Raw genomic sequence first — 23,083 nt, forward strand, 5'->3', positions numbered from 1 at the left:
ACACTACAGAAAAACTCACCATCAAAGCTCTATCTTTATACTTCCATGTGTGTGGACTCCATCATAATTAACCTTCTTCAGTGAAAACAATGCTAAAGGTTAAGGAGATCCCTAGGCATACAAATTGTCTGAGATAGTTGTAATTGGCATTCACATTTTCCTTATACAGATTAAAGCATTGGGGGAAATGACCCAATGTATCAGTTTTTAAGACACGATCTTAAAGCTCTGATATAAATAAATAAACAAACAAATAAATAAATATCAAATGTATTTTTAAAGGCTTCAGTATCTTTTCCTCCTCCGGAGACTCATGGTGCCCTCAACTCTGTTCAAAGACAGGTACCATCTTTTAATGGTGACATAGCTTAATCTACATCTCATTCTCTCTAGTGACTAGAGTCCAGGGAAACATCAGTGAGGAAACAACAAGGTATTGTGAATGTAAAAACACCTCTTTAAACTCATCACAACTCCAGCCAACTCCCAGGAAATGCAGGGTAGCAGTAGGATTGCCATTGTCTGGAAATCTCAACTTTGCCTCTTTATGTCTTCATAAAAATGAACAAGTAAAAACAAGTAAGTCAATGGTTGGAAGGTGTCCTCCTGATTCTGGGATCTAGGCTAACATCATTACTGCTTGCCTGGAAAGAGAATAGCTAGCTTCTCTTCGACATTGTGTCCAATCTATCATGCATACTATAGCTGGAGTGAATTTTCATAGATATTACTATTTCATGTCTTAGTTAAAGTCATAGAACAAACAGTGCCTAGTTATTTCAAGATATGACATGCTTATTGACCAAGGTTTCACAAGCGGCTGACCTTCCAACCTCTTCTCTACTACGTCTTACTTTGATTCCAACATTATTTTTTTTAAACCTTTCAGGTTTTAAAAATAATGTTGACAGGACCAAAGGCCTCTCCTCCCATTGGTGACCGATGAGGCCATCCTCTGCTACAAATGCAGCTAGAGCCATGAGTCCCACCCTGTGTTTTCTTTAGTTGGTGGTGGTTTAGTCCCAGGGAGCTCTGAAGATAGGAGGTTTTAGGAGGGGAAACCAGGAAAGGGGATAACATTTGAAATGTAAAGAATGAAAATATCTAATAAAAAAAAAGAGGGGGGGGAATGATGAGGAAGCCTACTATAAATGTTTAATAAAATAAACACCTAAGTAAGAAAAAGAAATTTCAATAAAAGATAATGTTGAACATTGTATACATATACATACGGAGTGTTGAACACCTATACCCTGTTACCCTGTTTTACAACCACCTGTATACTTTTCTTCTCTACATAACACAATCATTGTTTCCATGATCTCACTTAATAAAATTGTGGTTACTTGCACAAGAACTGCACAAGGCTGGACTTGATATCATTTCACCATGTGTGAATAAGGGGTTTATAAGGCCCCACTCCTCACTAAGAGGGCAGGTGATAGATGCTGGAAGAAAAGCTATTGATTTCTTAAACAGTATGGGCACTGATAAGTTGTTTCCGATTCTGTCAATAACATGCTACTTGTGCTCACTCTAAATTCAGTATTTCCTACTTTTAATAAAAGCTTCTTTGGCAAAAGTTCGATTTTATATTTCCCTGCTTTTGATCATGGCTTTTCCCTTTCTTGGACCATATCCTTCCTTTTCTGATTTTGTCTGACTTCTTCCTCATTCTTTGGGATAAGCTATTGAGTTTTGAAGCAAGCACTTTCTAACTCCTGCAGCATATTCTATGATCCAGACACTTCTCTAGAAAGAATTCATTCATCCATGGCCAACCTGCTACTACCTAGATTGCTTCTCTACAGTAATCACTAGACTATAAGTCCTTACAGGTCAGAAAACTCCTAAGCCTGTTTTGTTGAACCTGTGTCTTCCATTTAGTACCTCATTAATCAATATGTGTTTCATGCATAGACAGAGATTCCTCAGACATACTTCATCGGTAAGAAACATCACCCAGGCAAAAAGAGAGACAATAGGAATTTTAATGCACAGAAAGTCCTGTAGAGACCCACAGGTAGCAGAAAGAAGCACTGGGCCTGCAAACTCAATAATGGAGAAAGAGAAAGAGGGAGGGAGGGAGGGAGGGAGGGAGGGAGGGAGAGAGAGAGAGAGGGAGAGGGAGAGGGAGAGAGAGCGAGAGAGAGAGAGAGAGAGAGAGAGAGAGAGACCCTTAAAGACCCAAGCTTCCTTGCTGCAACAATTCTAGGGCATTCTTGCTAATGCTGAAATAGTCAAATTGTCTCTCCACAGGTCTCTTTTCAGGGGGGTCCATGGCATGATGGAGGAAGAAAATGCAAGGCTCCTTGGTCTCCGCCCGAAAGCTCCTGCCGCCGCATTGACTTCCATCCATAAGAAAAGGTTTAAAAAGGAGAGACATTTGATAGGGTCAAATAATATCTTAGAAAAAATAAAAGAGAAAAATGAATAATTCCATTGGTTACAAAGTTCTCTGTTGTCTGTCCACGGAGAAACAGTTTGCTTTGGCCTTGCTGGCAAGTGTCATGTGCCAGGCCCCTCAGCTGTCCCCCAGCCCACCCAGGCCCCAGGATCCATGAAAGTCGTGCTCCCCCTAAGAGCGTCTCTGTGCTCGCGGAGGGTAGTGCCCTCCCTCACCGGCCTTTGGTTTCCCCGTACGTGTTTCGGGCCATAGACACCATCTTCTCCTCACATGTGATTTTGGTGTCTTTGAGGATGCTGTACCACACCATTCCTGCAGGCCGGACCTCCTCACTGCGGCAGAAGAGATAGGGTATGGTGTCCACACGACTCTGGATGTAGGCGCTTCTCAAGAGACTAGAACAGTGGCTGCTGACCCGCTCCAGCCGCCGCAGAATCAGATGAGCCTTCCTAAATGGCACAAAGAGAAAGGAACAGAGTGAAGTCCAGATGATGTCTTAAATAAGGTCAACAGTTGTTAAAAGAGGCCTTACCCAAGCTACATATTTCGCCCATTTCCAACTTTAGTTTGGTTACTTTAAATTACTCAAGAGTTACCTGGGACTATGATGGAGTGTTATTACAAATGCAAGCCTCTGGCTGAGTACCGAGGCCTCGCCCCTTCCCCAGAAGGATGACTTTAGGATCTGTCTTTCTCAGTTTCATTCACTGAATTGTGATTTGTGACATACTACCAGTCTCGGAGCTCTGACCAACAGAAATTACTATAGTAATGACTTAAAAACATCTGGAAAAAACTATAATTTGACACCAACTGCTACATAGTTAATGAACATTACTTTGTATACATTTTATATATTTACTACATGTTTTATATATTTATTACATGTTTGATCAGTCCTGAATGTTTGTTTTTACTCCCAGTTAACAGAGGAGGAAACTATAGTCAGAAAAAGAAAATTACTTGACCAAAGTCAAATATTAAGTTATTGAACACTCTAGCCAGAGCTGTGAATCCAGTCCTTTTCCAAATGTGCCCCTTTGGCTTTAGTGACTCGTGCATTTTTCTCCCTGTCATGACATTTGGAAATCATGCCACCTGGGCTTTCTGTTTCATCAAAGTCTAAATGGGAATATTGTCAAATCAGAATTTCACTGTAGTCCTCTAAACCATCTCTCAACTAATGACGGCTGCCTTGCCCTCTAACATTGCTTCTGAGAGGACGCATGAGTTAGGTCAAGTGTCTACACACAATAAGCTTCCAATATATTGTTACCATGATATGTCAGGACCAAGGTTAACCTAAATACTCATTTAAGCAAGAATCATTCTATGTAATGGTCCCCATTTGGAACTTATTTGGAATATTCCTCTAGCAGTAGAGAATGATGGCTAGGTGAGATCTTTGGCATCTCCTAGTCCAAGGTTTTTGGTTTTGTTTTTAACAGTACTACTATTAATTTTTTCCTATAGGAACAATCATGTAGGATGCTGATCACCATCTTGCAGCTTCATCTCATCAGGTATACATAGCACCATACATTTGCCACGACAATAAAATTGGCTCCTGACCTTTCAAAATAGCCTTTCCAGAAACCTTCTAAGACTCACAGACTTACCTAGCCAGTTAAACCCTTATCAAAGATGTAGACACAGAAGCGTAGAGAAGGGAAGGAAGGCCTCTTTCCCAGATCATACTCCACACGAGACGTGCTTCGTTACATTCCAGCATCTTTTAGATGCCCAGGGGTCCTGGGAACTAAGGAAAGACTGCATCTGTGTCTTTCTCTCTCTGTCCTTTCCATGACCCCTGGAGACCCTGGGAGAGAAGGTGTTTTATAATATAGACCCCACAAATTGGAGACTATGTTAGGCACCTGTGTGGTGCCTGAAACGGGACTGGACTTGTGTATTACATTTCGTAGGCATGATTTATGAAGTGCCTTTCAAAAAGTCCTCTTTGTATAGTTCACCACTTGGGTGGAATATTTTGTGAGGAGCCAAGAATTCACCATTTTATGATCATACTCTATCCACAGGCCTCCCTCCTAGAAGGCAATTGCTCCCACCCCTACGAGGAGCTCAAGGAGTATATTTCTCATCCTTTCTTGTTCAAATTCCTGCTCTGGTCTTACTTGTTTAGTGTTTAATTTTTTATGGTTTATGCACTTTATTTTATGTGCATGGCTGTTTTGCCTGCATGCATATGTGGTACCTCGTGCAAATTTGGTTTTCGCAGAAGGGCTCATTGAATACCGTGGAACTGGAGTAATAGATGGTTATGAGTCACCATATGAGTTTTGGAAATGGAACCCAGATCTTCTGCAAGAGCAACGTGTGCTTTTAAACCCAAGCCATCCCTCTAGTCCCTTTGCACTTATTTTCTAAATATATTTACTTACATGTATGTACATGTTTATGTGTGAGGGTGGGTACATGCTGTGTTGTACAAGTGGAAGTGAGGACAACCTTGGAAACTCGTCTTCTCATTCTACCTTATGTGAGTCAACTCTCTTGGTGTTTCCCTTATGTGCTGCTTATCCCAGTCTAGGTGGCCTGAGAGCTTCTGAAAAAATTTCCAGTTTCTCCCCATTTTCCTATTGGACTGGTGCGACTACCAACACTCACCTCTGTTTCTGGTTTTTACTTGAGTTGCAGGTGTCTGAACTCAGAATATCCAGCTTGTGTGGCATTTAAATCCAGTGAGCCATCTGTCTCTGGTTCTCATTTTCCATTTGTGAATAGTTCTACACCTTTGGAAAAATCTATCTATGCTTTATAAACTCACTTTCTTAAAAAGGGGAGGGGGACTGTGATGAAGCTAAAGGAGATAACATAATAAATGCTTGCCTATTGGTTGAGGATATTTTATAGCCATGTTTTGATTCAATAGGTTCTATGAGAAAAGCAGATGGATGAAGTTTGTGAAACAGGAGCCAAGAGCAATGAATTAAAGGTAAGTGACAAGTGTTGTACAACATAGAAAAAGGTGTCAAAGCAGGGCTATGGTTGTCCAAAAAAGCTCCCTAGTGGAAGAGGAGCTTGTGTTGACTGTTAGACGCAGAGTGGAAGGCTTAGCAGGCAGCAGTGGCTAAGTCAGAGACAGAGGAATGTGGAAACTACCTGGGGATTTGGAACACAGTACTCGTACTCGTGGTGTGTTGGGGGTGGGTTGCAGGGACTGACGAGGCAGGATGGAAATAGGCTGGTGTTCCCATATCCATGTTCCTGTGTTATCTCCACTGTTTACATTAATAGTTATTTAGATTCCAGCCCAGTCACATGCCAGCTAGATGATAGTCAAAAACCATCTCACCACTACTGCCTCAGTTTACCAGTCTTAACTATGCAGTGTGCATAACTCTTGATATAAGATATTGTTGCAGACATTTAAAAAAAATGAAGGGCTGTCGACGTAGCTCAGTAGAATGCTTGAACTCCTGGGTTGCGTCCCCACAAATGCACAAGCCTAGCATATGCCTGTGATCCTAGCATTCCCAAAGCAGAGCATAATAGTCAAGCACTCAAGGTTAACCCATGGCTACACAGTGAATTCCAGGTCAGTCCAGGCACATGCAATTCTGTCTCAAAAATCAAATAAATAAATAAGAGAGAAAGAGGATAACAAATCTACATTAAATTCTTCATAGGTAATATCTCTGGTTATAAATTGCAGGTAATGGCAGGGGTGGAGGGTAAACCAAACTTGCCTAAATAAATGGTTTAAATTTATTTTCTGAGGGTTTCAGACATTTATACACTGGGTTTTGATCATATTCATTTCCAATTTCCCTTGTCAGACTAAATAAAGCTAATTTTGATGTGATACAACATTATCATTCATAAAGTTAACACTCAAGAATCACCCAACAGAGTTAAAAAAGAACAAAATTAAAAAGTCATAAAATGTTTCACATGTATAATTTTTCATATGAAATTTGTACACGAACAATTTCATAGCTGTTCTCAGCCTCTCCAACATTTAAACAGAGAAAGAAACTGTATGGGATCTGCATTGTTTGAAAATGTTTTTTGCTGCTTTGGAAAGCAAGTAGTGGAAGATAAGACCAACAGCAAGAAACAGGCTGGGAGCACATCTGGGCACTCCCTCTTTCCCTTTGTTTGACTTAGGGATGCTGGTTTGAATTTTTATTGGGATGGTGAAAAGCTATCTACTCTGTTTTCTCAACTACAAAAAGGGACATCAGATGGTTCACCTTACAGGTTTACAGTGGGTCTTAATTAGTCCATTTAAAACCATGAAAGCTGTAACACAATAGTCTTAGACAAGTCAACATGGAAAGCATGTGGTAAATGTGGAAAATGTCTTCACTCTAAACAGCAGCACAGCCATGGCCACCGCTGCCACCATCACTGTCACAGCCACCACCACCAAGGCTAACACTGTCATTATGGGGCCATATGCTGTTGTTTGTCGATCCAGAAATCTGGATAGATTGTGATCTGGCTAAGGCTCTAAGTGTCAAAATTAGAGGAGGCTCCCAGAGGTACTGTCTCTTATTGAGGAGCAAGAGTGATGAACTGGAAAACATGAAGACTATAGAAGATGAGAAAGGAGGTGGGGAATATGTAACTGTGAAAGGAACCTATGAAAGTCTTCTCAAAGAGCAGCATGGCAGTCAATAATGGAATATATGCTTCAGATAAATGAGTTTAGTTACACTAGTAGTTGAATAAAATTGATGGTAAAAAAAAAATGTGGGCAGCTATGGCAGACATAAGACCATCTAGGTTTTCCTATGCCACATTTTATTCTCTGAGCAATAGAGAATCGTTGGCTGATCCAGACAGTCACAAATAAGAACAATAAAAAGCAAAACGAAGGGTGTTTTTCCAACATGCCCAAATGCTTTGTCTTCAAAAGCCTGCAGTTTCCTCAGAGAGAGTTTTAGAACTCAATTACGCAAAGCTTCTCTCTGTATGGATGGGAAAAGAGCATTGATAGGAGATTAAGGTTAGGGTTAGCATTCAGGTTAATAAGAAGACACTACACTAAAGGAATGACTTCCGTGGACAAATCCAGAACCAGTATTCCTGATGGTACAAAGTTGAGGCAAAGTCCTCAGTTTACCATCTCTGATTACTTGATTACTTTGATTCTTCAACAGGACTCTTACTTCTTTCCACAGCTATAAAATTGAAATGGCAAAAGTGACAGCGGCAGATGAGACAGCTTGACCCCAAATGATAAACGGTAGAAACACATTGGCATAGTGCTTATAGGGGAAAAGCTTGGCCTTAGGACCCATTATCCTGCTTTGATCCTCAGTTTCCTCTTTTGTCAAACAGGATTCAGGGCATTTAATCTGTAGGAATGTTGATGGCTGAGATGAAATTGTTACCCCAGGTTTCTAGGACAAGCAGGTAGATAATAAATGCTAAATTAAAGTATACATTTAGACAACAACAGAGGACACTGAAAGTGTAGCAGTTACAGATGGATTGGAGGTGCCCAGAGGTGGGAGAAGACTAGGATAAGGGAAAGAGACTGAAAGCCAAAGTGCTACGTAACAAGCTATAGGCTGTAGAAAATCAAAATCAAAGATCAGGTCTGCTTCAAGCATTCCTGTGGGGTTAGGGAAGTCCTAGGTCAAAGTGACTATGTTTTGCAAAGACCAAGAGTGAAATCTCCCTCATTGGAGTCAGGACTTATGCCTGCTGGGAAAGGAGGAAAGATATGAAGGAAGATGGTTAATTTGTCATGGATTACTAGAAAGAACTGGGGACTATAACCAAATGAAGAGTCAGGAGCTAGGCCTAGCTGCCAGTTCCCTGGGAAGTGCAGAGCCTTTGACATTCATTCAGTTTCCATCACTGCTACTCAATTAGTCATTGATCCAGGCCTCTCTTCTTCCTCCCTGCCTCACTAGTTGAGCTTCGATGTCTCTGGGTTAGGTAATGCCAAATGAATGAGAGTCAAGGGCATGCACGACAAGGCTGTAAGAATTTCTCCAGAATTAAAGAAGGCAGAGTAAAGTAAGTAAAAACTGCCTTCCCTATGCCCCTTTCAGGCCACAGCTAGGGAAAGTAGGCCTGCTGTGGTACAAGGTACAGCGACATTAATAAACTGTAGTCAGACTGAGATGTTGAAGGGCTTGTGACAATGTATCCTGCTGAATTCAGAGCATGGGGAAAGCAGGGGAGAGGCAGGCAGGCAGGGGTGTCCTGAAGGCAGCTGCAGGTAAAGGGGTAAATTAGAGCAACAGGGATGATAATGATTATAATCGAGTTGCCTGCTACTTGTCAGAAACTACCCATGCAGGATCATCGAACTCAACACCCATCACAATGTCAGCATCTGTATTATACTCCAATTCTTTATGTGGCCAAAATGAGCCAGCGGCAAGTCATGTGACCTGTCTCATGTCTGCAGCAAGGTATTAAGTGTTACAAAGAAAAGGGGTTAGGAAGCCGGAGTGGGTGGGTTGGTGAGCAGTGGGAAGTGGGAGGGGGTAGGGCATTTTCAGAGGGGAACCCAAAAAAGGGGATAACACTTGAAATGTAAATAAAATATCTAATTTAAAAAAAAAGAATGTCATGCTAAAATTGACACTATAGCATCATTTTTAACAGCCTTATAACTAAAGTCTTTGACATTTAATGTGATTCCTTCAATATGGTCATTGGTTGCCCTCTTGCTGTAGATGACCACAGTAGTACATTTTAGAGAAGTAGCTGCCAATATCCAAAATGAGAGTGGGTATTTTTTTTGTGTGATTTTGTGTTTGTATGTGTGATGTGTGTGTCTCATGTATGTATGTGATGCATGTATGTAGCTGTGTGTGTATAGTTGTATATGTTTCCTGTATATGAGTATAGTTTTTATGTGTAGCTGAATGTGTACAGATGTGTGTATGTGTTCCATGTGTATCTCTGTTCAGTACATGCAAGTATAGATGCATGCATATAGATGTGCACTTGTGTGTGTGTGTGTGTGTGTGTACTCAAGGTTGATAGGGAGACTCTCCACTGAATTCATCGAGGTAGAGTCTCTCAGTTTGAATGCAGGGCTCACTGACATGGCTAGTATGGTTAGACAGCTTACACTGAGGATCCCTTGTCTTTGATGTAGAAGGATGCCACAATGCTTACTCATTATTTACATGGGTGCTGGGATATAAACTCCAAGCTTGTCTTCATGTTTTCCTCTTATGCTGAGTTGTCCCTGCATGTCCTTTTTGTGTGTTCTTCATGAAAGAAAGGGGCCTTGGTTTATGGAGAAATGCCATCCAATTTACCTCTTATGAGCAGTTCATGAGGAAACCTAGTATGTCACTGTGTCCAATACACTGTTCTCAGAGAGAAGTGCACACTCACTGAGGCTCTATTCAAGGAGAGGGTGAATTTTTTCACCTTCTGGAAGTCTTTTGGATCATTCCTACTTTCTGTCAGGCTTTCTCCTTTGCTGATGAACCATTTTATCTCTTTGTTGGGCACCAAAATCTATCCTAGTTGTGCATACATTTTGGGATGTAATGTGTCACACCGAATAGAATGCTGATTTGATATGGCAAGATATACTTTGAATTGGAACTCTGTCTCATTAGTTACGTGACCTTGGGCAGTTTATGTATCAAGAGGGCTTCTCTATTGCTTAATTGCCAATCTACTATTCAAAAAATAAGTGATATATAGATGTCCAGGTCCATAATAGATGCTCAGTTAACATTTCCCAGCTGCAAGAAGAACAGATTAATAAATGCAAATTGACACAAATATAGAATATTTTCTCTCTAAAAATAGCAAAAAATGGCAGTTTTCTAGCAAGTAAAGGCAGTGGAATAGCACAAATTACATCATGTGGACCTAAGGAAGGCGTTAGATAATTTGGAAGGTGGTTTCGAAAAATTCATCTTTAACAGCCAAGACATCTAGTTGGTATATAATAGAGAGCTGGAATACCATGGAATACATTCTTATAACTGCATAACCACTGAGCTTTGCCTAACAATACATTTAGATATATGCCAATGGAAAGATACTCAGCTAGTGTATTGTTTAGATATGAATAGGTTGGTGATGGTATGTATATTTGGTAAAAACAGCAGAGATCACTTATGATGTGGTTGTATATAGATATCATGAAACTGTGTATATTCCCCTTTCCCATAAATATCCATGTCTATATTCACATCTGTCTATGGAAAGGTATATGCAGTCAATAATTTTAGGTCTGGGGTAGAGCTGAAATGATAGCACTCGTATCTAGAAAATCTCTACATTCTATTTTGTACATTGCCATATGATCGGTGTGCTGTTAAATTAGTAATTCCAATTTTGGAATGAAATGACAATATTTCCACTTGGACAAGGTGCATGCACTAATATATATTTAGCTTGTGCGGTGAACTGGAGCAGTGAAGGTTCCGCAGCTTCTTAATAGTTCATGAGCATTACTTTCAAAGTAAACCTCTATCAAAATTTAGCCTCAGCCTCTTACCGGAACAGAAAGCCAGCATTGGGGACAGATGGATACCTATGCCAATGGATACTAAACATGTGAGTAATTAGTGAAAATGGATGCATTGATTGGTTCTTCTCCTTGATTCCTCATAAGAAATTGTAGAATCCATTTTCCTTTCTTCTGTTTTCTTCAACATAGGGCCTCACTATGTGTAACAGTTATATTTGTTGTTGTTGTTGTTGCTCTGAGAAAATCACCATCACCAAACGTAACTTAAGGAACAGTATATTTCAGCTTACAGTTCTAGATGCTTGGTGTCTACTCTAGGCATAGGAACAGGACGCTAAGAGATCACATCTCAGTCACACACAGGAAGCAGAGAGAATGTGAACAAAAAGTAGGAGAGAAGCTATTAACCTTCAAAGCCTGCTTTCTCAGTAGCATACTCCCTCCATCAGGGTTGTACCTCTGAGAGTTCCACAATCTCCTCACAACACTACCAGTTAGGGACCAAGTGTTCAGATATATAAGCCACCATGGGTACTTTCCATTTAAATGACATTCCTTTGTGGTTTGTTACCCAGGTTGGACTTTGACTTGACCTCCTCCCACCTCAGCCTCCTGGGGACTGGCATTAAGAGGATGCACTACTAGGCCTGTCCCATGAGACTTGATAAAAAGTTAATTTCTTGACTAAAGGCAAATTGATTGACCAGAAACTATTTCAGTTGAAGCTGATAAGGACATAAAGATTATACCCATCTGTTAATCCATCAGTGAGGAAACTTATATATTGGAAGTCAAACTAAATTGTAACAGTTTTCACCAGAATTTCTCCATTCTAAGATACTGTGGAAGAAGAAGTATAATTAATCCCTTTAACAGTCTTTCCTGAAGAGTACACTTAATGTATATTCACTCTACACAATTCATTTTCATCTCCAAAATATCAAAACATGCAGGAAAAATTGAAGCATATCTGGTATTTTGAGAACACATTCCAGACACGTGTTTATTATTTTTACCAGTATGTTAGCTATCCCAACACTGCTGATCTCAGACATATAGGGAAGGGGCCAACATGATCTTGGAAGACTCTAGAGTATAGTTTTAGGTTTGCTTGCCTCTCACTAAGGGTACAACAATGGTTGTACTAACTCTTCTCAGATGAGAAACTGGACTGTCTTTCAAGGTTGAGAAAGTCCTCAGTTTGAACCAAGTCTGTGATAACTCTGTGATCTATTAGGAATGTCTGCTATGGAAATCAGTATGACTGACGAAATAAATAAATCGTTTATAGCTCATTGGTTTGAAACCAAATCTCTCCAAGTGTTTTCTCTCCTCTCACTATCCTTTTAAGTTGACCAAACATAACTGAAAGGATAGAGGAGCTCACGAGTGGTCAAGGATGCTCCGAGTGGAGAAAATCCTGGTCCCTGGCCACCTATGAGCTCAGCTTTTCAAGTCTCCTAATAGGAACCTTATGGTGGAACAGCTGGGTGTCAGCAGGTCTTCTTTGAGCAGCTGTTTGCAGTAACCTATAGTTGTCATGAGAACCAGACTCTGGGGAAAACCAGCCTGATAGATTTATTAGGCAGAGGTAAGAGATGCCCCTTTGTCACTAAATTTTATGGGCGTATGCAAACCCAGACCAGGGAAGGAGTTGAAAACATTTCGGTTGGAGATTATATGGGCCAAGAGAATTCTAACAGGGTTCATCTTGTGTCAACTCTTGGGAAAAGTTCTTTTCTTCCCAGGCATCCTAGGTCCCCAGAAACAGGATGTTGGGCTAGAGGTGAAATGACATCCATGCTGTCTTCATTTTCTGGTTGCTGTGACCTTCAGGGCTTTCTGGTTTCTTGGCTTGCCAGCTGGAAGAGACCTTAAGAGTTAAGCCCTTTTGCTTTACAAATGAGGTCCAGAGTGGAGGTCAAATTGATTCCTGGTCTTACAGTAAATAGGTGGCAAAGCCAGGACATGAACTCTGGGCTCCCAGCCCAAACAAGTGCCTTGCCCCATCTCCTTATCATGTTTGTTCTGTACATTTGTTAGCCCTTGAGAGGCAGAGCAAATTTATTTAAATTGCTCCTTTAAAAGCCTTTACATAACTTCCGGGATAAAGAACAAACTTCTGAGTAGAATTTCACAAAAGCCATCAAAATCTAACCCTAGTTAAATTCTCCAGCCTTGTCTTTCATTTCTTCCTTCTTGTCTCTCACCTTGAACTCTCTGCTTCAGTGATATTTATAGTTCCTGACGACACTCTATTTTCTTACCTCACCACCACTTTCCTCTTCAAACTGGCTTCCTCCTGATCCACCCCCTGCACCTGACAGGTTAGTCATTTTTGGCTCTGAGCACTAGCATCTCTTTCTTGTGGCAGAGATTCTTTCTTGGGTCGGGGTCTGCATTTGCTGCTCTATCTACCCACAACTATAATCTTGACACTATCGGGTCCTTCTAGACCAACAATATCAGCATTATCTGATAGTGTGTTCAAAATGCAAAATCTAAGGTTCTTCCCAGCCCACAGAATGGACATTTTTAACATGATGCACATTAACAGATACATTGCTGTACACATTCTTCCGCTCTCCCTCACATCATGCTTCTTGTGGCTTGCTCCACTATAATTGTCTGCTGATAGTACTTTTTTCTCTAGATGCTAAGTTATGAACACAGCCTGACCAGCTTTTTTCACTCATTTACCAACTCTCAGTAAAGGGCCTGATAAATTATTACATAAAATGTACCTATAAATCAGTTGATATAGCAAAGTCTCCTCAATTCCTTTAATATCTAGATGGCCACCTCATTCTTTGATCTTAGAATTCTGGATGCTGTAATTTCCAAATGGAATCTATATCTCCTTGAAAGCATGGAGAGAATTAAGAGACATTTAAAACTTAAGGGGTGTGGAGATAAATAGACAGGACTCGGAAGGAGGACCATATCAGAATGAATCCACACTCACAGATTCATACTACTATCCACACAGATTTATACTACTATCCAATTAAGCACCTGGTGGTTAGCATCTCCTTTGAAAAGTGAATAAGGCACAAAAGATGAATTACTATATAAATCTTGCATTGTATTAGGGAGGCCAGAAAACACAGAAGCCAGTAAAATACAACTAGTGAGTTAAACATAGATAATTAAGATATGAGGTTGACATAGAATAAAGGAGTGGGCATTTTACAAACTGTCTATGGGAGTGGCAGTCTAAGACCTGAGGTTCTGTGTAACATATATTTAACTCCACTGATATGTGTGTGTGTGGCGGGGGCGGGGGGGGGGGGGGAGACAGCGACAGAGACAGAGACAGAGGGAGAGGGAGAGATAAAGAGAGACAGAGAGACATACAGACAGATAGACAGACAGAAACAGAGACAGACAGACAGACAGACAGACAGACAGACAGACAGACGACAGAATTCGATGGTGTTAGTTTATCCCAATCGTCTTATAAACAAGAACAGAAGCTGAAGAAGAGAACAAAGCATAGCCCAATAGTTGTACAGAAAGTTTATTAGCAGTCAAGATGCAGCCCTCTCCTCAGTACCTCTGTTTTATTCCTGCTGAAATACCTGTGTGCATCACTAGAGCAAGCTCAAATCCCTTCTCAGGGATCTAGAGAGACCAGAGAAAGAGAAAACTGAAAGACATGTGTTGGAGCTAGCAGATAGTGACTGGGGACATGGTATCTGAAGGTTAATTGATTACTATTGTCCATTACCAAATAAGTAGTCTTACCTCGATGGGCAGCCAGGAGGCCTTACTGGAAAATTTACGTTTTGGAGGGTTATAAAGGATGCTAGCAGGTTGTGAAGAGAAAAAGTAGAGTTCTGGGGTTGTTTCTCCCCAAATTCTCTGAGTCCTGTGGGCAAGCCCAACAAAACTGAATGCCTTTCTAAGCCCAGGTGTATGATGGCACTGAGGTAACTCATGTGGTTTTCATCGGAGGCTCTGGACTGCTGCTGGCCAATCTTCTTTTAGCTTTTATCTAAAGACATATCCTTTCATGTCAAAGGAAGAAAGTTACAGTCCAGGACCCAACAGAACTGATAAGACCCGCTGTGGGGAGAGAGCTCTATTTGAACAACTGTTCATCAAGTCTCATAACATTCCAGAAGGGCCTCAAACTCATCTCAGCGTGGGAGAAGCAGACAGCTTTTGCCACCATCTGCAACTCTGTGACTCTAGGAAGCTCACTGACACCACATGGGGTCTCCACTTCTTTATCACTCAGACTCGGCAACAGTTATCCTGCAGGGACATTTTGAAGCATGGACTGCTGCATGTTAAATATTTCAGAAAGCCACACCTTTCTCCCCAGTGCTACTTCTTACTACTCTGAGAATACCATACAGTCACCCTGGGACTGCTATCACAGCAGCAAACAGAAGGCCTCACTGCCTCCTTTTGGTCTCCCCTCCTGTGCTTTTAGTTTCTAACTGCAGGAGAGGAATCCTCCCTTTGAGTTCTGATAATGCTGTCCTCACACCCCTGTGAACAACACTTGAAAAGCTGCTGTTAACTCAAGGAGATAATCCAAACTCCTTGACCCTACTTCAAGGACACTCAAGATCTGGCCCCTGCTGATCTCTCCCTCTCCTGCTGTTGAGACTTTTGCCCCCAAAACTCAGAAATTCTTTAGTGCTTCCCAACAGAAGGCTCACCCAAAGTTTGGGAAGAATTCCCATTGGGGCAGGGGAAAAGGATTTAGGAAAACGATCTGGTACTCAATATGATTTCAGATCCCATGTTTGGAAAAGTGGTTAGATTCTCTCCTTCCTTCTCCTCCCTCTCTCAAATTGCTTAAAACAAACAAACAAACAAAGAACAAAACAAACCTCGGTTGACTGTTGTGTCTTTTTTTATTAAGAATTTTATACAATTTTTTTGATCAAATTCTTTCTCCTACCCAACTCTTCCTAGATTCTCTACCTCCCTACCCACCACACTTTCTGCTCTACCCTGATCTATCTTTTATAATATTTTCACAGGGAAGCTTCATGCTCTTATAGAACCGAACAATGTGCTTCTTTTGTTCCATTTTTTGTTGTTAGTCTTGGATTATTTTCAGTGATTACCGTTACTTTTCTGCTAAGGGCAAAAACAGCACTGTTTGTTTGTTTGTTTGTTTGGTTGGTTGGTTGGTTGGTTGGTTTTGCTGTTTTTTTTCTCTACAAGAAGATGCAGTATTATTCTATTCTAATACATTTCCAGGAAGCAGCAGTCTCTTCCTACTCCCCACCCTTAATATAAACAAGACTTTGTTCACCACTACCCACCTTTCTTTTTTTGTTGCAGCCCATTGTCAAAGTAGGTAGAGGAGGATCAGTAAAATTAATGAGAGGCAAAAAGCATTTGGTTCTCCAACCACACACCTAAACCCATACCTTGGTCCTAGCTCATCCTCACTCCTCCAGACGAAGTCACCAAACTTTTCATAGTGAGAGTTGTAGTGGTGCTGGACACGGAAGAGCATGGAGGCGGAGACTTCCATCAGTGTGTTGTAAGCAGTCTGCTGCTCCTTGCCACTTGTGTAACCATTGTATAGATTGTAAATCTTGTCCGCTATCTCTGTGGGGTGAGAAGCACAGAACGCATCACTGACAGCAGAGGAAAAGCTGGTGGTGGACCCATGTTTCACAAGAAGAAAGGCATAGCTGCATGTGGGTTCACTTGAATGGTCTTCTTACATAGAAAAATCTCCATTCCATCTGAAATGTATCATTGACTAGTTGAGCTCAGTTTTCCTATCTATTACTGAAGATAAGGATGTCTACTCAGCATTGGGGGTGTGCTGGGAAAAATAAATTAGAAAATAAATGCAAAGGGATCAATGCAAGTGCTGACAGAAAGTTAAGCACTCAAAGTCTAAGCTTAATTATATTCTGTGTAAAAGATTTAACAGAAACTCCAAAGAATTACAGAAACTTAAATGAACTATTCCTTCTCTCAATGTCTTCCTTCTGTCTCACCTCTGAAATGTTTCCAACATGTTTCTGCAGTCAGGTCTGATAGATCTATGTTCACAAACCTTGTAAAGGAAGTCCAGATATTTCATCTTGTCATTCAGGGTCACTCCCATGCTTCCAAACTCTGCTAACCATTGTGATTTAAATAAATCATGAAGAGATGGTGCATCTCTTCAACTCTGAAGCCTCCAATCAAAATTTCTATGTGTGACCACTTCATTAGTCATTTTAGTTGACTCCAGAAGAGTCTAAGGCACTTGGAGTCAGAATGAGAAAAACACCTAATTTGTACTATTTCTTCCTCTAATTTTTCAGCAGTTTATATAAATTTACTCATTGCTTTAAAATCCTACTGGTTACAGAGTGAGTTCCAGGACATCCAGGGCTACACAGAGAAACCCTGTCTTGAAAAAAACCAACCAAACAAACAAACAAAAAAAATCGTACTGGAACTCTCCAGAAGATACCACAAATCCCCTCATCTTAAGGATCAAGAGCTTGGCTCCTCTTATCTATAAGCACATCCAACATTATTATCAAGCTCTTTGTTAAATGAATAAAAAACTGTGTCTCCCTATCAAAAATGAAAACTACCAAAGGATACAGACTTGCCTCTAATACATTGCTTAGACCACAGCTTTGGGGAAATGTCTGGACCTGTGAGCTATGAACACTGCTTGCTAGTCTAGATATATAAACTGTACCTAAATGCTAAGTATATGGTTGGTTTAATTGATTGCTGTATTATTTATAGATGTTATTATCTAATATTTTGAACTTCTTGAATCAGGAGAAGCTAAAAATGAAACAAAGCAAAAGTTTAATCTTGTATGTTAAATCTGACTGACGGACACTAGTGGTTGGCCAGAGGTGAAAGTTTAAATACAACCTCCTACTGCTCAGAATGGAGTAACGTGCTATCAGTTAATGTCGCCAGAGGTACAAAAAGATTACTCTACAAGGTGTCACTGACTTGCCAGTTCTAGCACAGACTTAAATAGAAGAAACTGGTTAGTTCCAAAGTGTAGAATACAGGCTCTGATACTCAACATTCCCTGCCAATAGTTGAGCAGGTCTAACCACCAACAAGGATGCTGGTAGTTCATCTCCATTAGTTCTTCCACTATTACGATTAATTTAATTCTATGTTCTTCCTGCTCCTTTAGTTTTTACACACACACACACACACACACACACACACACACACACACACACACACACAAAATACTGTGTGGTAGTTAGTGACAGCTCTTAGAGAGGAGAAACGTGGGACTTCCCTGGCAAATGCAGAGATGAATCACCTACCTTCTGCTTTGTTGTCATCTACCAGTGGACAAGCTGTCCTTAGAGTCACTGTGCTGAGCTCTGAGTGCCTCCCTCGAGTATCCACAGCATACAGAGTGAACCTGCAGCACAGCAAGACAGCATCAGAGTGAGACTTTCCAGAAGGACTCTGAGAGCTGGAAGGAAATCCACAAAACCATGGCCACAGGGAACGCTCCCAAGAACTCAGAAATCCCTAAGCTATGTGTAAAAAAATGATTTTTAAAATAATGATAATTTAAAAAATTATGAAGCGTGTATCAAGCTTTGAGTGCCTGCTGGGCACTTTGCAGTTAGTCTTGTAATTTGCAGTTAAGTAAACCCTAAAGGTTAAGATATACCATGAACCATCTTTCACAGTGAGGGTGTCGAACGTTATAGTGTGTGTCATTTGGACTCATTGTTCTTCAAGGCAGAATAGAGGTGTGGATACCCCCTGTGAATCTAGGGGGTGAGAAGTGAGCAGCAATGATAAACTGCTGGATAAATATGCTCATTTACATGTTCATTCATTCATTCATTCATTTGCTCATTAATTTTAAAATTACTTACTGAGCACAAATTCTGTCCTGGGACTTGTTTTAGATACTGACTTTTGAATGGAATTCAATTAATCAAAAGCTAAAACAACAAAATGCACAACAGAACAGTCAAAGGATGGCCAATGTGATGGAAAATACAACAGGACCCCACAGGAGAGGTCAGGGTAGGAGTGGGAGCTGTGTGAGCTTTTAGGAAGGATGAGCTCACCGTGCCTTTCTTTCTTTTTTCTTTTTTTTTTCCATTTTTAATTAGATATAAGATTGTTTCCTGTGGCTTATTTATTTATTTATTTATTTTATTGGGTATTTATTTCATTTACATTTCCAATGCAATCCCAAAAGTCCCCCACACGCATCCCCACCCACTCCCACTTCTTGGCCCTAGCATTCCCCTGTACTGGGGCATATAAATTTTGCACGACCAATGGGCCTCTCTTTCCAATGATGGCCGACTAGGCCATCTTTTGATACATATGCAGCTAGAGACACGAGCTCCGGGGGGGTACTGGTTAGTTCATAATGTTGTTCTACCTATAGGATTGCAGATCCCTTTAGCTCCTTGGGTACTTTCTCTAGATCCTCCATTGGGGGTCCTGTGATGCATCCAATAGCTGACTGTGAGCATCCACTTCTGTGTTTGCTAGGCTCAGGCATAGCCTCACAAGAGACAGCTCTATCTGGGTCCTTTCAGCAAAACCTTGCTAGTGTATACAATGGTGTCGGCGTTTGGAAGCTGATTATGGGATGGATTCCTGGGTATGGCAGTCTCTTGATGGTCCATCCTTTCATCTCAGCTCCAAACTTTGTCTCTGTAACTCCTTGCATGGGTGTTTTGTTCCCAATTCAAAGAAGGGGCAAAGTGTCCACACTTTGGTCTTCGTTCTTCTTGAGTTTCATGTGTTTAGCAAATTGTATCTTATATCTTGGGTATCCTAAGTTTTGGGCTAATATCCACTTATCAGTGAGCACATATTGTGCGAGTTCCTTTGTGATTGGGTTACCTCGCTCAGGATGATGCCCTCCAGGTCCATCCATTTGCCTAGGAATTTCATAAATTCATTCTTTTTAATAGCTGAGTAGTACTCCATTGTGTAAATGTACCACATTTTCTGTATCCATTCCTCTGTTGAGGGGCACACAGATGCCTTTCTAAGCAAGTAAATTTTTAACTGAGACATGAACCATGAGGAAAAAGCAAGGGGGCAATATCAGAGGAAAAATAACAAGCTCAGGAAATGTAAAAGAACTGCAAAGGAATAGCCTTAAATGCAAAGACGCCGAGAAGAAAAAGACCAGATGGAAGAATAGGCAACTGTTATGGCCAAGACAGAGCCAACTGAGAGGGAAGGACACTGCAAGCTATGACAGGCATTTAGAAAATATTCTAGCTACAAGGCTGGCCCGACCTTCCCATCACATCATCGGAATCTCTATGCTACCTAGATGGGATTCAGCCTGTGGACATAACTGTTCACATCACACTTGGCAGATGCAGAGAACAGAATCTGTGCAGAGCAAGGAGGGTCTATGGCCCTTCCCGTCTTCAGGTCTCTGAGCATTAGTACTGTAGCTTACACAAAATCTAAGGAAGGAAAAGGAACTATTTTCCAGAGAAGGTAGGATGTAGAAACAAGGGAGAGTAAGAATAGAAGGGCTGTATATGGGCGTGGCTACACTTGGTCATGTCTCTGTTCTCCACCTGGAGCACAGGAAGATGTGTGAAGTGGATAGATGGTTTCCTAGGATAAGTTAAAAAAAAAAAAAAAAACTGAGTCCTGCTGCCCTATTTCCTTCCTTTTTAACTTACTCAGCATTTAGTTGAGTTCATGCTATTTAAAATAGACTTAGTGTCATGGCTATGAAGCTACAGAACTGGCAAGACCGATTAAGTATGCATATTGGGCCCTTAGTAAATACACATTCCTTGCACAAAGTTATTAACATATATGCTTCACACTGAGATAAACAGTTTATCTCACCAAGCAATTTTAAAGGAGATATACTATCACCCTCTTTATTTTATACTTGAGACTCAGAAAGGAAAGGCACCTTGCCCAGAATCACATAGTGAGTACTGGGACAAACTACTTAAACCTAAGAGTGTTTGATGGTGAAGCACTTGAATGGAATTGCTGCCAACTACTGTCATCAGGACCACGATCGGCAGACATCCAACTATCTACACTTATGAAACCTCAGCCCTGCTGAGCCAGTACTACGCCATGAACTTTTCTAATCTTATGAAACCATCCAAAAATAATCATCGCTTCAGGAGAGGAAACCTAAGGTAAAATAATCAGCAACCTGTACAAAGTCACAGGTGTGGAGAGGTAAAAGGCAAGCCTGCAGCCTGTTGAAATCTAGACCCTTTTGCTCTGACTTACTCTATCCAGCTCCAGCATTCACTACCTGAGCCAGTCTCAGCTCGGGAATCTACCTAGGCCTTCGAGCTTTGACACTCTGTAACTGCACAGTCTCAAAGGTTGTTTGCGTACAAGGGCAAGTGAAGAGGAACTTCTCAGTACAAAGCAAGAAGGTGATGATGGCAAACGAAGCCTGGTTTTAGAGATGAGCAGACTCGTGTTTTTATTCCAGTTCTGTCCCTTTGGGTTGTGGCGTTGGCACAGTCACTTTATATCTTTGAGCTTGATTTAGGTTCACCAAGTGTCAGTGACAGGCAGACCCAACTGCCTGTCAGGTTCAGTGTTGATAGATATGAAAGTTAAGTGTTCTTTGGAAAACCATGTAGAGAAAAGAAGATACTTGGAAGCTAGATAGACATGTTGGCATACAAACATAAACACAGTACTCTGGAGGATGAGGCAAGAAGATTTTGGGTTCAAACTACCTTGGTCTAGACTGGGACACTGAACCATCTTTGATTGCATAGCAAGGCCCTCTCTCAAAACAAAACAAAAACAAAAAACAATAACATAAACCTTCTCAAAATGGATAAAGAAAAAAGAAAAACAAAACTCTGGAATGTGAGACTTTGCAATTTTCAAAGTCAAAAGACTGTATTTGAAGATAGCAGGTATGTCCTTTCCATCTGCACAGTGACTCACCTAGAAGCTGCTGAAGGTGGGGCTCCAATCGAAGCCTGTAAGGCCATCGAGAACACACTTAAGCATGGCTGTTTGCATCATTTAACACAGCACTCTTCACTCAACTTTTGTAGAAATCAGTGAACTTGAAAAAACTACGTTGCATTCCTCACTTCCAGTTTCCCCATCAACAGATTGGCGAAAATTTTACAGCATATGGTTATCTCCAGGGTTACAAGGAATGAGGCATGAGGAATGGTTTGCAGTTGCAGATTTTTATAAAGACCACATATACAATACTGATTCCTGCAAGAATGCACAATTTTGTGAAAAGCATTTTATTTGTACAGGAAGAGGCAATATGTCACAACTGATGAGCAAATTTTGTAACGAGTGAGTTAATATACCCGTAAGCCTCAAGACAGAAAGATTTAGATGTTTAAGGCTTCTTTCTGATTGGACATTTTATGTCTTGATGATGCTTCTGTTTTCTCTGCTTCTTCAAGCAGCACCAATAATTCCATGCTAGGGAAAAAGTAACCTTAGAGTTGTTTTGCCTTTTTGTAGGGCTAGCAATTAAACCCAGGTCTTGCATGTGATAGACTCGTGCTAGACCGAGTTATATCCCTCCCAACTCAAATACCATCCTAAAGACTGAAAGGTGGGTAGAAGCCTTGCCTTTTCCAGTGGCATGCAGAGAATTCTTTAGGAAGCTGTTTACCACCTCTGACTCTCAGCCCCTTCATTTACAAGCTATGGGACACAAGCTGAGGATGAAGACGGAAGGAGATGCCATAATAGGCATGGTGCAACCCTTGGTCCTTGAAGTGTAGTTTGGGCTTTTGCTAGCACAGTATCTAACTGTGTAAGCAGAAGTACCAAATAGACAAGGCCTTAGGCCACCCTGCTTAGTGTTCCTGTCAGAATGGTGGGGCAGAGTATGGAAGAGAAGAAGGAAGGTATCATTCTCACAGACCTGGGTCAAAAGTCATAAGGGCATGAGCTTTCTGCCTGTCTCAGCTGAAATTGGAAAATGACTCCACAACCACATCTGAAATCAGTTAAAAAATCAAGCATTCTTTGTAAGAGGAAAAAAGTGATGGTATCTGACATAGAGGGGGAGGATGCCGAAGCACACAGTCAGACTTTTATGCTTTTCAGGAATTAAGAGGATGTTGTCTACACTCTGAGTCTCTGTGGTCCTTGAGGAGCAGACTGAAGTCAAATGATGAAATGGATGGAAACCCTGGAGCTCCATCCTGTAGCTTCGAATCCTGATTTCATAATTGACAAGAGAAAGGCTGAGAGGGGAAATGATTTGCACGAGAAGCCACAGCAACTAAATTCAAGATAAA

At 41.0% G+C, this 23,083-nt stretch overlaps 1 protein-coding gene across 4 annotated transcripts in view; it reads right to left on the minus strand.

Annotated features, from left to right (window-relative positions):
- Window positions 1-1,969: 1,969 nt before the first annotated feature.
- The window catches only part of Astn2 (astrotactin 2), a 1,023,735-nt gene continuing 1,002,621 nt past the window's right edge, over window positions 1,970-23,083 (minus strand). For 2 of the 4 annotated variants that reach the window (NM_019514.3, NM_207109.2), the window contains 3 exons: window positions 18,125-18,225; window positions 16,238-16,421; window positions 1,970-2,856 (listed from right to left, as the gene is read on the minus strand). In NM_019514.3, the coding sequence (NP_062387.2) occupies window positions 2,619-2,856; window positions 16,238-16,421; window positions 18,125-18,225 (523 nt within the window). In that variant the 3' untranslated portion in view covers window positions 1,970-2,618. The remainder of the gene's footprint in view (window positions 2,857-16,237; window positions 16,422-18,124; window positions 18,226-23,083) is intronic. The other 2 variants (XM_030253680.1, XM_006538104.3) reach the window with 1 other exon arrangement.

Source organism: Mus musculus, chromosome 4 (genome assembly GCF_000001635.26).
Source record: "Mus musculus strain C57BL/6J chromosome 4, GRCm38.p6 C57BL/6J".
In the NCBI taxonomy this organism is placed as follows: Eukaryota; Metazoa; Chordata; class Mammalia; order Rodentia; family Muridae; genus Mus; species Mus musculus.